This window comes from Rhea americana, unplaced genomic scaffold (genome assembly GCF_003343005.1).
Source record: "Rhea americana isolate MKP2758 unplaced genomic scaffold, rheAme1 scaffold_92, whole genome shotgun sequence".
Lineage (NCBI taxonomy): Eukaryota > Metazoa > Chordata > Aves > Rheiformes > Rheidae > Rhea > Rhea americana.
In genome coordinates, this window is record NW_028187111.1 from 568,940 (window position 1) to 583,256 (window position 14,317).

General features: G+C 47.0%; 1 protein-coding gene across 4 annotated transcripts; it reads left to right on the top strand.

The window, feature by feature from the left end:
* Window positions 1-1,170: 1,170 nt before the first annotated feature.
* ZYX (zyxin) lies at window positions 1,171-14,052 on the top strand. Of its 4 annotated transcripts, none has more exons than XM_085324687.1 (10): window positions 1,171-1,259; window positions 4,848-5,108; window positions 7,684-7,865; window positions 8,998-9,090; window positions 9,388-9,888; window positions 10,230-10,371; window positions 10,455-10,624; window positions 10,773-10,951; window positions 11,789-11,909; window positions 12,345-14,052. In XM_085324687.1, the coding sequence occupies exons 2-10, from the start codon at window positions 4,859-4,861 to the stop codon at window positions 12,453-12,455; spliced, it is 1,749 nt and encodes a 582-aa protein (XP_085180813.1). In that variant the 5' UTR covers window positions 1,171-1,259; window positions 4,848-4,858; the 3' UTR covers window positions 12,456-14,052. The 4 variants fall into 4 exon arrangements, with proteins under 4 accessions (XP_085180813.1, XP_085180814.1, XP_085180815.1 ...); XM_085324689.1 differs by lacking the exon at window positions 1,171-1,259 and adding an exon at window positions 1,417-1,534; XM_085324688.1 differs by lacking the exon at window positions 8,998-9,090.
* The last annotated feature ends 265 nt before the right edge of the window (window positions 14,053-14,317 follow it).

The window sequence follows — 14,317 nt, forward strand, 5'->3', positions numbered from 1 at the left end:
AGGTAAATCTTAGAAATAGACAAATGCCAAATCTCCTGAACATTACCAAATAAAATATTTCTCCAGGGAATTTGCAAGAATAGGGGTATTAACCCCAATATTAAGGCCAAATTCCAAAGTATAACGATTACACAAAGCACAGGAATTCTACCCTCTTTGATGCTCCTATTTCCTAATAGGCTGAGAAGCTAGGATAAGCAACCAAGGCTGGCATTAGAAATCATATGCCCTGTTTTGCCGGGTCTAGCTCTCTTGGCTCTAAAGCAGGACTGAGATCCGAGCTAGCRCTGGAAATCAAACCAAAGTGCAGCATAGGCAACCCTGTGAAGAAGCTCAAGTGGCTAATCTTTAAAATAAATGAGTTCAGTCTTTTGCCTTGCAGTCAGTATGAGAAGAACAAGCAACTTTTTTGTGCTGTGGAGTTGTGGTTTGCTTTACTTTCTGCAGGATCGGGGGAGCGTGAGTCAGATGCTTTTGCAGCTGGTCCATGCGAGCAACAGACCAGCAGGAACCCTGACTCACCAGGGTTGCCAGTTTTCTTCCTGAACTCCAGCTCAGTGACTGGAAGTGAAGTCACGGGGTGGGGGTCGCTCTGGAGGTAGGGAAAGAGGGAGGAGCGCCGGGTTTGCGAGAGCCAGAGAAAGCGAGCCCGGGCCGGGCCGGGGCGCGGTGCGGGTGGCCCGGACGGGACGGGAAGGGACGGGAGAGGCGTTGGGCGCAGGTCCGCGCTGCGAGGCCACAGTAAGGCGGCGAGAGTGGGGCGAGTGGGAAAACCCGAAGAAATACTTCTCCTTCGTGATTGCTGGCGGGAAGACAAGTAAAACCCCTTCCGTGTAAAACACAGCGGGGGGCACATGAGATACCAGCCGAGGGCTCCCACTGCTGCCTGCGCAAACCCCGTCCCCCTTTCGGTGCGCGCTCATTCCCCCGTTACCTCATTGCCACATTCCCTAACGAGTGAGCTCAGCTGTTCACACAGCCTCTCTCCTTATATGGTCAAACAACTTTGCCTGGGCGAGGCTTTTTTGCGAGTTGGTAGGAAGTGTTTGGGCTCAGCAGCTCCCCCAWCCTTCTTTTCTTCGGGCTCTCTGGCAGCCAGGCCGAGGGCAGCCGGCCCTGCGGAGGGCAGAGGGAGCCAGGCGCCGACCCCCTGGAGCAGCGGTTGCGCACCCGAAGACGCGCACCCTCCGGCCGGGGTGACCTGTTGTCCTAGGGGTGGTATTTCCCCTTCGTGCTCCCTCGCAGCCCCGTCCCCAAAGGTGAGTCTCTTCTTTTTGCTTAGAGAAAAGCCTTTGTTTGCAATCGTGCCTTCAAGCCCGGAATGCACTTGCGGTGAGCGTGGGGGAGATGCTGACTTCCTGACACTCCCACTGGGGCTCGGAGGCTGCCTCTCCTGCCGGCATAGTTGCCTGCCTTGTACAAAGTCGCTTGGTGACTTTAGCACTGATCTGTGGTCGTACCCTCCGTTCCTCCCAGTTTTCCCCTCTCTCTTCTGCAGAGAGCTGCTCAGCTTTGAGGGGTTTACGTGTGCGTGGTGAGTTTTCTTCCCTCCCGGTGAAACTGAGTTAGTTAAGCATTCTTGTAGAGCTCTAGCATTGAGGAAGAGGGAGGGGGTGTTGCCTGGTTTTAGTCGGGACAATCCCTCTTTTGTGTGCCTATGGATCAGTGAGACACCTATGGAGCCTTTTTCCAGATGTGCTTAAGAGGAAGAAATCTGGGAGCCTTTGTGCATGAAATTTGTTTAACTTGTAAGTTTCTTTCTCTCTGGGAGCACCTTGAGAAGGTGAAGAAGGAAATGCTTGCAAATTCCCGGAACTTCCTAGCATTTTAAATATGTTTGCATAGCTTTGGGGTTACCTGCCTTCCCTGTACAGAGGGAGCCCAGGGAGGAGGCAAGCCCAGGATAGCTGCAAAAGCTTGGAGCTTGAATGTCCCCCACCCCCTCCCAGTTYTGTTCAGGCTCTATCAGCTATGCAAGCTATAAGGTAGGACTTTGCTCTCTTTGAAGCTCTGTAACTTGTGGTCAGGCTGAGAGAACTTTCCAGAATTAGCCTGTATGAGACAGTGAAAATAAATGTAACTCAAATGCATGGCTGGAAAACAACACTCAGCACTCTCTTTCCTTGTGTTTCTTCTCCTTTCCCTACCCTAGGGAAGGAGCTGAGCTTTTGGAATTGAATCTTGGGGCAGGAAAAGTGAAGTTGCCTGGGTGTACAACAGGTGGCCAACGCATTGGGGACCTTTTAAGTGGTGACCCTACTTGGCTGAGGAAGGTGGTGCTTGATTCTGCCCTGGTTCATCTCTGCTCTCTGCTAGAGAGAACTAGTGCATCAAGCAGTTGGGTATTCTCACTGCATTCTTCGCTTCTCTTCATAGCTCCACTTGAGTCATCTAAATGCCATTGCAGCAAAAAGAAATCTCTCCCCTCAGGGAAAGTGTGAGGAGGTGGATTTGAGGTTAGGTTTGCCTGTGTTACACTCCTCTACTATGTTTTACAAACAGTGCCACAAGACTCGTGTAAAATGTGATTTTCTGGCAAGGCTTAGATGGTATTGGCAGTGGGGGAAAGCTCAGCAAGGCCAGCCTTCATCAGCCTGTCTGGTCTGTGCGGGGGTGGACAGACAAACTGAAGTGAGGATGAGCAGGGGCAGCTGCTGGATGGAGACAGCTCTGAGCAGAAAGGCCCTTAAGCCTGACAGCATACRGAGAAATGAGTTGCTTTGGGGTCAGGGAGATAGCAGCTGCTGGTAGTGAAGACAGCACTTTTTTTGTGAAGCAGCTGATGTCCCYAGATTGTCTTTGCATTGACTGACACCTGTATACATTGTGATCAGAAGTGACGGTTGCTGTGATGTTCCGATCACAGGCAGGCAAGAACATAAGACAGCTAGTTCCACTAGAACTGCTAAGTGGTTCATTACTGCACAGTGGAAGAGGATAACACAAGATAGAGTAAGTGCCTCCATCAGTTGGAGTCTCTGAAGAAATGCTGAAGGTCTTCTTGAGAGGGAGAACAACTCTAGCTTGCATGGAAGCTGCAGGCTTGAGGGAGGGAGTCTGTGCCTTCTGATGTGCACGTCTGATCCCTTGGCACTCTGAGGGATCGGGGACAGAGCTTGCTAATTACCCTTCTGCCTTGGCTCCTGTTCCATGCTGGGTCATGCAGGGTATGCTGAGCACTGATCTTTGGCTGCTGCTTTCTATTACAATCTCTCACACTCTGAGTAGCGCAGCACAATTTGTCAAGCTGCATTTAACTCACCAGCCCTGCCCAGAGGAAACAAAAAATGCAGCATCGTGGGTTTAACGTTAGTTTGTCTTCACACACTTGCAATCTGGAGTACTTGTTACAGGTAGCTACATACTTGGAAATGGGCATGCAGGTCTCAGCAGCAATGGGTGAATTAGCAGTGGGCAGTTGTTTGTAGTGCCAAGGCTGTCCTAGCAGCTGTTATTGTCTGTGTGAGAGAGGCTGGCATTGTGGAAGGATACAGATTCAAACATGCCAACTCAAAATACTGGCACAGAGCTCCCATGCTGGCGGAAGCACTATTGTGCCTGGATGTTAGGAAGGCTATAGGCATGCTGGAGGTTACAACAAAGCATTTGGCTTCATGGAGATTTTTAGTGCAGATGAGATTTCTGTTCTGGATTCCAGGATGTAGGAATCCTAGAAACGTTGTTCTTGTCATGAGACCTGTGGCTTCTGCAGTGGCCAGCTTGTTGGGGCTGCCCACTGGCTATTCGAGTTTGGTGGTAGAAAGGAGGGGGAGTTTACATGCCTGCATGTAGTGAGTGGAGTACTTAACACCCTTCCACACCCTCACACACACTCAGCTGAGTTATTCTTGCATCCTACAGGCTGTCCTTGCACACAGCTGGACTGTGGCTGCATYGCTTACAGTTCTGCTGTGCCTGAACTGAGCACTCTCTGCAGTAACGCTCGCTGAACAGATTGCAAAGCAAAAGGGAGTGATCTGAAGGCGCTGTGTGCACGGCAGAGGCTGCTGAGGGGATGACTCCAGAAGTGTTGGCCAGACATCTAAGAATTGCTTCCTGGTAGAGTCGGAGCACGTGGCTGGCTCAGCCAGTGAGGAGCAGAGGGAGCCTCTGTCACTGACTCTAGTGACAGGAAGGAGAGCAAGGCACTGGGACTAGCAAGATAGCAGAAGGCTGTGCCAGGGAGTGTGACACCAGGAAGCCCCATAGCCTACCTTCCATTCTGCTTCTGTCACAGCTGCCTGTGCTTCCCCAGCATGCAAGGGGCTCAAGGTAAAGGGGCTGAGATGGAGGAGGCAGATGCCATGCCATGGTTGGAAGAGTTGAGGAGGATGTTACCAGAGGTGTCACAGATGAGGTCAGGAGGAAATAGGTGACACAGTCAGGTGGGTGGGGGAGTAGAGTGAGCCTTGAGACAGTGTGTGCGAGGGTGCCCTCCTTAAGGTGTGTGGAGCTAGGTGTACAACTCAGGCTGGCTCAGGAGATGACTGACTTGCTGGTGACAAGCTTCATTCTGCATATGCATGGGGATTTCTCATTCAGCAAAGTGCTTGGTTTTCTCTATGACTGTGTGTCTGACAAGGACTTCTCTGTGGTCAGTGCTATATTGAGTAGAGATAGTAAGATGTTCTGGTTCAGTTTGAGTTATCTGTAGTTTCTATTCTCCCCCCCTCCCCCTTTTTTTTTCCTCCTGTGCTGATCCTGAAGTACTGTTCTGCTTAGGCCCCTTACTCTTTGCCCTGATATAAACTCCTTTATCCCTCTGTTTCACATATTCCTGTGTATTAATTTCCACTCTGTCCTGAGGATGACTTCATATCTGTTTCTTTTCTCATTTCTTGCACCAGGTGCTGAGAAGATGGCCTCCTCAGGTGCCCCAGGGACCCGCATGACATCCACAGTCAGTATCAACATTTCTACCCCATCCTTCTACAACCCACAGAAGAAGTTTGCACCTGTGGTTGCCCCAAAACCCAAGGTAAACCCCTTCAAGACTGGGAGTGTATCAGAGTCATCGTTGCCACAGCCTCCTGGAGCTGGTGCCCAGCGTGCTCARATAGGGAAGGTGGGGGAGATTCCATCAGCTGCTACATCCATGCTGGCAGAAGGTAGGTGAGATCTGGAATGACAGGTGTGAATGTGTTTCAAAATATGCGATCTGTAACTAGGCTAAACATGAAAATAGGGGCATAACAGCTATAAATGAAGGATAGTTTTCCTGTAGATGCTAGCAGAGTCCAGAGATAAAAGGATTGTGAAGTGGACAAAATAATTCCATCCTCTTTCGTCTCAAAATACATTATGTCTCCATTAGGGAAGGAGTGGGGAAGATGATCCTGTATTGCACTGGTGTTTTAATAAGGCTGGAGGAATTAAATGGGTATTTAGTGGTATTACTAAGTGTACAATTGTGTAACTGCAGTCAGATTCTGGCCAGCATATCTACGAGCAAATATGTTGCAGGGAAGTTGTTCCCTGGTGGTGATGAATCACACTGTTCCTTTCTTGTTGATTCATCTCAACACAAGTTGTTTGTCTCTGACTGTGGAGATCCTTTTCTGCGCTTACCATCTTCTCTGCTGGAGGTGGGGAAGAAGTAATTGCATGAAAAGAGGGTTGAAGCTTTCATAAACAGGAAGTGAGACTTAGTGTTTGCATGGCTGAGTTTTGTATTTTTTGCTAGCGGTTTGGGTTGGGTGTGTTTTCCTGTGTAGCGGGACTTCTTGCTTTTTTTTTTTTTTTTTTTTTTTTTTTTTTTTTAAAAAAAAAAAAAAAAAAAAAGCTCTTCCTCTTTGTGACCTCCGAAGAGCAGAAGGGTCCTGGTGGCATAGCCACCTGGTTGGAATGGGTCAGTGTGGGGCCACTGGAAGTCTCAGTAGGGACCTATTGCTCGTGCTTAATGCTGCATGTTACCTCTGGACCCTGTCAGCAAGCATCTCAGCCAGGACAGATATATTCGGATAATGGAACTGCTGTATTAAATGTCTTCTCTTTCATTGTCTAGTGTAGACCATGCAACACTAATGTTTTTCAGGTTAGTGAGTTAAGTTAGCAGGCAGCTGATGTGATGTTAGAAAGGCTGGTCCTGCACTCAGAGGCGGCAAACAATTACGCCATTATTTCCATTGCACAAGTCACCTGGGCATTTCTAGGAGACAGAGGCCTCAACCCACTGAGGCCCAAGTGCTAACTTGGGTAACCTTTCTATTTTGTGCTTTTAGCTAGAATCTTACATCTGTAATCCAAGGTCACATCTTAGGTTTTATGTAGTATAATGTAAAGCCGTAGTAATTGGTCTCTCTGTATTGAATGGCAGAGTTAATATCACTGTATGAATGCCATGTTTAATACTGATCATTCTATAAATTTGGTACACTAACTTTATGGGAAGCTTTTGTGAATGTGAATAATTCATGAAACAGGCTTGTAGCACATCTGTTTGAAACTATGTCAGCAGATTAGGGTTTCATTTTTGCAGATTTATTTTAAATAGACCAAAAAACCAAAAATATACAAACTTGATCTAAAACTGTAGTTTCAAATAAGGAATACTAGCCTTATTTACATTTTTTCCCCCATAAACAGAAATTAGGTGAAACAAAAAGAAGTGCTGTATACTAGTGCAGTTTATGCATTCCACTRGCTAATAAGATTTAAGCTTTCATTTTCTGAAACAGGCAATATCCTCTCCCTCAGGCTACAGATGAGAAGTCCTGTTGAAATCTRTGGTCAACAAGTGGTTATAAAAATGAGACAATCTGATGTCTGCTGTCAGGAGGCTTATATGGAGCATTAATAGTGCTGAACTCTTACCATTCTGCTGCTCAGGGTTAGCTGGGAAGAGTAGTGTTCCCATGTATCTAGGAGAAGGAATATAGGAGTTACCTGCTTGTCTTCACCGTTCTTTGCTGCTTGGATGATAAGAGAACACATTCCTCACATATGAATCCTCTTCCCTTCACCATATATGAATTTGACTGTGTTGTGGAAAGCTAATACAAATAGCTGGAAGCAACAGAGGTCCTTTTCTATAGGAGGCAGAGGCACTCTGATGCTTTTCAGACTGCTTGAAAGGAGTCCGAAAATTTTTCTCATGTCCTAATCTATACCAGGCATATGGACATTTTAGTCTCCAAAAGGAAAGCTGCTTTCATCTGCTAGAAGAATGAAGTGGCTTCAAAGATCCTCTATATGCAGGAGGGGCAGTTGATGTGATTTGTTTGGGTCCTTCCCCCTCCCCATTTGTTCCTTGCAGTGCTTAGTAGCCAGCTGCAAAGTACCAGATTGTTTCTCCATAATAATATAGGCTCTTCTGGCCCTTGTATTGTCAGCTGTCATTCCTTCAAGTGCTGCTATGGATTCAGCAATCTGAGGCACTCACTTGTGAGAAGCACATGGCTAAGGACCAAAGGATGAGAGGAGGAGTAGGGAAGGGCACATTAAGGCATATATCCCAAATAAAGAATGTATACAATGCTGACTGGTTCTAGTGACTAACTGCAACAGCTGTTTCAGAAAGCTTGTGTGATGGCATATAGCTTGGACAAGGTGAAATCCAGGCTATAGAGTTCGGTTCTTTATGAGTACTGAGGACCCCTTGCTGTAATACTTCCAGTAATTCTTTTGAGACTGACTCAGTAAGAAGTTATTCAAACCTGCTTTTATTCTCATTTTTCCCTATAGAGCTACCACTGCCACCTCCTCCCCCTCCAGGAGATGAGGCAAGTCTTTCCTCAAACACTGCATTTCCCCCACCTCCACCACCCTTTGAGGAGCCTTTTCCCCCAGCCCCAGAAGATATTTTTCCTTCTCCTCCTCCACCAATGTTTGATGAAGGGCCTATGAGCAAGGTAGCAGCCCCACAGGTGAGTGATGTCTGGGGAAGTGTAATTACTTGTGATGCTCTGGATGTGTAAGTTGGAACAGTTGCTCAATAGTCTCTAAACTCAGCCGCAGGAAGCATGAGATCTGGGAAGGTGCTACCAGTTTACTCACCCTCTCATGGTCTGCAATGTCCTTTTCCGTAGGATGCTGTGGAGTAAGCTGCGGAAGTTCAGCAAAGACAAATGTGAAGTTCTGTGTCTGGGATGGAACTGTCCTGTGTATCAGTAGAGGCTGGGGTCAGCTGGCCAGGGAACAGCTTTGCAGATAAGGCCTAGTGAACTGGAAGTTGAACGTGAGCCAGAAATCCATCCTTGTGGCACTGCAGGCCAGTGAGAGGCTAGGCTACATTAGCAAAAGTATAGTCAGCAGAGCAAGGGATGTGATTATTTCCCCCCTCTTCCTCACTAGTGAGGCTGCATCTGGAAGATTGTTTCTAGGTGAGTGTCTCTTTATAATACCCACAGAGGAATATTGAACTAGAAGCAGTCCAGCAAAGGATGATAGAGATCTTTGGGGGGCTGGAGCATGTTATGTGGGAGCTGGATTTACTCAGCCTGCAGAAGAGAAGGTTGAGGTAGGATCTAATTGCAGCCTTCAATACCTAAAAGAGGGTTAAGAGAAGACAGAGGCATATCCTTACCGAGGCATAGCAGAACAAGAGACAATGAACACAAGTTGCAGTATGGGAAATTCCTGATGGACAGAAGAAAAGCCTGTTCTTTCTAAGGGCAGTTCACATGACACAGGTGCCAAGAGAGGCTGCGGAATCTGCATCCTTGGAGATGCTAGGAAAACACCTGGACTAGGCCCTGAGTAACATGACCTAGATTTGAAAGGTTAACCCTACCGTGATCAGGGGAATACAGATCTCTAGGGAAATGTAGATCTCCATATAAATCTTTCTATGAGCCTCTTCAGACTGTACRTTCCCTGCTACTTGTAGGCTCTGGTGATTATGCTTGTTCATTCTTGCCCATTTGATATCTGCTGAAGGCCAGGAGATCTGTACCAGAGCGCCAGAAGTCAAAAGCTGTTGTTGCAGGGGTACACTTGCRTCTCTGGCTGTGCCTGTAATATGCTCTGCTCCCTCTTTCCTCATGGATGGTGGTATAGGTACGTGGCAAGATGAGCAGCATTGATCTTGAGATTGACTCACTGTCCTTAATGTTGGATGACATGGAGAAGAATGACCCCTTCAAATCCCGGGTGAGCTGCTCTCCAGAGTGTGTTGCAGGTTGAAGGAGAGATGATTGGTTTGCTGAACAGAGGTAGTGGACAAGGTTCTACTGCAGATTCAAATGTCTAGATAAATCATAATGAGAAGCCTACCTGAAGGACTGGAAAGCCTAGATCTTGCAACTTGTCAGAACTGCTAAATAAGTAGCAGTGTGGGAGCTCTTATCATGGGTCTGGGATAATTACTGACTTGCTGCTGTAGAGGGCTTCTTTTATCTTCCTCCTTGTCGATGACTGCCTGTTTCTTTGTGGTTATTCCATTTACAGGTGTCTCCAGGATCCATGGGTTCTCTGGAGAAACAGTCTGCCCCAAAAGGCCATGTGGAAACTCCATCTGCACCCAAAGATCCTCCTCATTCCATTCCCTCCAAGTTCACTCCAAAGCCAAGTGGAAACTTATCTTCCAAGTCCCTCGGAGTAGATGCAGTCCCTGCCCCAGCCCCTTGGGCAGCCCCACAGCAGCACAGAGAGCCCCTGGCACCAGTCTCTCCACCCCCCTCTCTTCCTCCTCCTCAGCCTACCCCTAAGTACACCCCACCTCCTGTTGCTGGCTCTCCTAAGCCTGGGTCCAAACCAGGTGCCAGCATTCCCATTGCTCTCCCAAACTCTACAAGATACCCTACCTCCTTTCAGACTCAGTTCACAGCCCCTCCACCTACAGGTCCTTCCTCACAGCCTCCCAGTTTCAACTATGCCCAGCAGTGGGAAAGACCCCAAGTGCAGGAGAAACCACGTCCTGCAGAACAGCCTGCTGCTGCAAAAAACATGGTAAGGGGCAGAGCCATAGGACTAGCATCTTTGGATAAGCACAGTGTCACTGGGGGGTGAGGTTAGAGGAGAAGGATGGAGGGTCTGTTGCTGGTTAGGGGGAGTTGTTCTCCATCTGAAAGATGGCACTTTTCATTAGCTTTTTGAGAGGTGGAACTAGGCACAGTGGTGGAAGAGGACATAGCTTTATATGAAGGTGGAAAGAAACAGGCATAGTGGATGGCAGATTGTTCTGGAGAGGGAGGAGGTGTAAAGGAGAGAGAAATAGGTTTACTAGGAAAAGGGTAGGAGRGGGCCTGTTCATATGTATCTTTGGGATTGAATGCCTCTTCTTTCTTTAGCATAAACCCATAGGCTCCAATGCAGATCCCCCTAGGGGAAATTCTTCTCTGACCATGAAAGAGGTAGAAGAACTGGAGATGTTGACTCAGAAACTAATGAAGGATATGGAGCAGCCACCTCCTGCAGAAGCCACTATTTCTGGTGCGTTCCCTCAGTAGACAGCAGCAGGACCAAGACTATGGTGGGTTTTCCTATCTCTTATCCCTCTCTCCTTCCACTGGCAGAGCTCTGTGGTTTCTGCCAGAAGCCCCTATCACGAACCCAGCCAGCTGTGAGAGCCCTGGACTGCCTTTTCCATGTGGAGTGTTTCACCTGCTTCAAATGTGAGAAGCAGCTGCAGGGGCAACAGTTCTACAATGTGGATGAGAAGCCCTTTTGCGAGGACTGCTATGCTGTGAGTAACTAGCATGGGGGTTGTTGGAGAGCTAAGCTCACTGTGGCTGATCTCTTTTGTTTTCCTTTCCACCTTTCAGTTGTCTGTGGTGTGGTATTCTGGAGGTGGGAGAGTGTACTAATGTCTTGCTTGTTTCCTTTGGGCCCAGGGGACCTTGGAAAAGTGCAGTGTCTGCAAACAGACCATTACAGACCGTATGCTGAAAGCCACCGGTAATTCATACCATCCTCAGTGTTTCACRTGTGTGATGTGCCACACTCCTCTTGAAGGGGCCTCCTTTATTGTGGACCAGGCCAACCAACCTCATTGTGTGGATGACTACCACAGGTATGGAGAGAACTCACACGTGAGGTGTCTAAAGAGGGTTGATTTTCTCAGACTTGTTTAAATTTGCTGCAGAAATAACTGACTTGGGCTGCGTTGTCCCTGTGATTTGTTGGACATCAAGTTGAAAATGAGTGAGCACTGTGCCCTGTAGCAATGAAAGTTAACCATATACAAGGCTGTATTAGTAAAGTCTTCAGAGTGAGGAAAGTGATTATTGCCCTCTAGTTAGCACTAGTGAGGCTGTGTCTGGAAGGCTATTCCCAAATGAAGCTCTACAGTTCAGGTGAGATGTTGATGACCTGCAGGTATTCTAGCAAAGGGCTGCAGTGACCATGGGGACTGAAGCACCTGATATGTGAGGAGAGGTTTAAGGAGATGGGTTTTTTCAGCCTGCAGAAGAGGACACTGAAGTGAGGCTCTTAATTGTTGTCTTCAGCTGCTGAGTAGTGGAATGGTAAAGAAGATGGAGCCAGATTCCTTCATAGGAGGGCAAGAGACAACAGACACAAGTTGCAAAGGAAATTTTTACTGSACATAAATAAAAACTTCTCCCTGCTGAAGGTCATTCAGCACTGGTGCAAGTGCCAGGAGACTGGGGAATCTGCAGCCTTGGGCATGTTCAGAAATCACCTGGGCAAGGCTCTGAGCAACCTGATCTAGCTCTGAAGTTTGCCCTATTGTGGGCAGGGGGTTGGACTAGAGACATATGGAGAGTTTTTTTCCATTTAAATCTTTGATTTATTATTCTGCTTCTGGTGGTCCTTTTGTATCAGGGTGAGAAACCTGCGTTGAATGCCATCATGGTGATCATGGTCTCTGCATTTGTGTGTGTTGCAGGAAATATGCTCCACGCTGCTCAGTCTGTAGCGAGCCTATCATGCCAGAGCCTGGAAAGGATGAGACAGTGCGTGTGGTAGCACTGGAGAAAAATTTCCACATGAAATGTTACAAGTGCGAGGTAACCCTGGTCCCACTTCTCCTATATCTCTCATTCCCTCGTCCCCCCATCCCCAGCCTCACCAACTGGACACCTTTGATCTTGTCTACCCTGCGTCAGGTCCCTTTTACCTAGGAACATTTTGAAGCAGGTTCAGAAAAGGATTAAACATTTGCATACCTCAGGTCCATAAACAGAGGCTAGAAACCTGCATAGTCTTTAACATCCCTAGTATAACAGTTGTTTATGCAGGGAAGGCATGAAGGGAATGGATCACAAAAGGGGCTGTACTCATGTGCTCTCTCATAATAGCATCTTCCATTAGCACTGTCAGAGAAACCTGAGCTACGTGGGCCATTAGCCTGGCCTGATAGGGCATTTTTACATCCATGACCACATTTACRCTACTGTTGCCTATCATTGAGTTCTGTGTGTTTCTTTCTCTTCCCTCTTTAGGACTGTGGGAGGCCCTTGTCCATCGAGGCAGATGAGAATGGCTGCTTTCCACTGGATGGGCATGTACTGTGTATGAAATGTCACACTGCTCGTGCCAAAACAGCACGCTGAGGAGCTTGGAGTGGGTGTACCCATTAGACCCCTGCACCCAATACTCTTCCCCTCCCCACCACTGTCCTGTTCCTCTGCCTGGCAAGGCAGATCCTACCTTATGGAGGTACCTTTCCTCATGTAGGATTCACCAATCCTAGACTTCACTCTGCACACCTGCCAAGGAAGCACTCTTTTTCCAGTCACCACATCCTTGGCCTCAGTGTATTCAAAGCTGGGGACTGAGTGAGGTGGACAAGAGACCTCCGTTCCTTTAACACTCTTGGAGTGTTAAAGGTCTTGCTCCAAGACCAGATCTCTACCACCACCTGGTGGAAGTAGAATGGCAGGTGCTGGGCAGGGCTGGGCGTTCTTGTACTCCGTGGAGCCAAGACTGGTTATTTGACATTAGCACTGCTAATGTCTCAGCACTGCTTCTGTCTTTGCTTTTCTTTTTCTTCTACCACCTCATTAGCAGGATGCCTTTTCTTGATTTTTTTTTTTTTTTTTTTTTTTTTTTTTTGTCTTTTCTGTTGGAGGCAGAGCATACTGGGAATCTCTGTTCTAGTTGCTGGAAAAAGCTAACCTCCAGTAGCTTTTCTATTTTTTCTCTCCAGAAGTGAATTATTTCCCAGTGTGGTTTTCTGGACAGCCAGGCTGAGCACCAGAGTAGAAAAACAGTCCAAAGAATGTATGTGTTTACAAATAAAGACTGTCAAAAGAGCTGGCAGCACATGGTAAGGAGATGCCTAATATATGGATGAAAAATCAGCAGACTGAAGAATGCCTCCTCTTCCCAATGTGGGCGTACTTTCACTGCTGTCAATGAAAGCTTCAGTATAGCAACATGCTTGTCTGGCTCTACTTTTTACTGTATGGAGCCCCATTTCCTGGGTTAGAACCTCTCAAACTGAACAAGTTTCTGGATGAATATACTGTCCAATCACTGTGTGCATTTAATAAAATGTGGGTGTGGTAGGGGTTGTTTTTTTCATTAATGTGACTTTATTCTGTATTCATACAATTGCCCATGAGAACTGTTAGTTTAGGCAGTAGAGAATTTATAGTTGCTATTTTACCCAGCCTCCAGGGGTATTATGAATCAGAAAATAGCTTTTCTGTCTACATCTCTTGGTCTCCTTTGCAAGTTGTTTAGTTTCCTTCTTAACTTCCTGTGCCTGGAGAGTAGCTTTCCTCAATTAAATAAATGGAAGACTACATGTCAGTACAGCAAGACCGTCGTCTGCTTGGTGCATCACTGGGAGACGAGTTATTACAATCCATTTGCACCAGACTGGAACCAAGTAATCAGGAGTACTGATTTTTGCTTGCTTTGCCTTAACTATTGCTACTCAGACAGAAAGTTTGTGCTTGATATTTACTCAGTCTTATGTTTTAAGCATGTTACTATCTCCATAACTGCATGTGAAATTCATTTTTTTGGAGTGTAGGAGCATTGAAGCTTACCAAACAGACATTACTGTGCCCTACTCTTGTTCTCTTGCCATTTTTTTTGAGCAGTCTTTAATGATGCTGCAAATTTATCCAGTAAATGCCTGGAAATTCCCTATAGGATGAGCGAACAATAAACAGATTTGTGTATTTGCTTTCATTTTAATTTATTCTCTGAATTCTTGTTGTTACCTAGAATGGTTGATATTAGGTTATGTGATTAGAGGCCGGTATCTAGAGCCACAAAGGTGCAGTGAAAGACACTAACAAKTGGGAGGAGAAGCATCCTGACCCACCTCCCAGCTTTATTGCAGAAGTACTGTCAGCTCCCTTACTTGCCTGYAAATCCCATTAAGCTCAGTTAGTGGGAGAGGCTCACCTTGCAGACTGAGGGGGAGTTACTGCTCACATGGGTATGAAACTGCTTATGA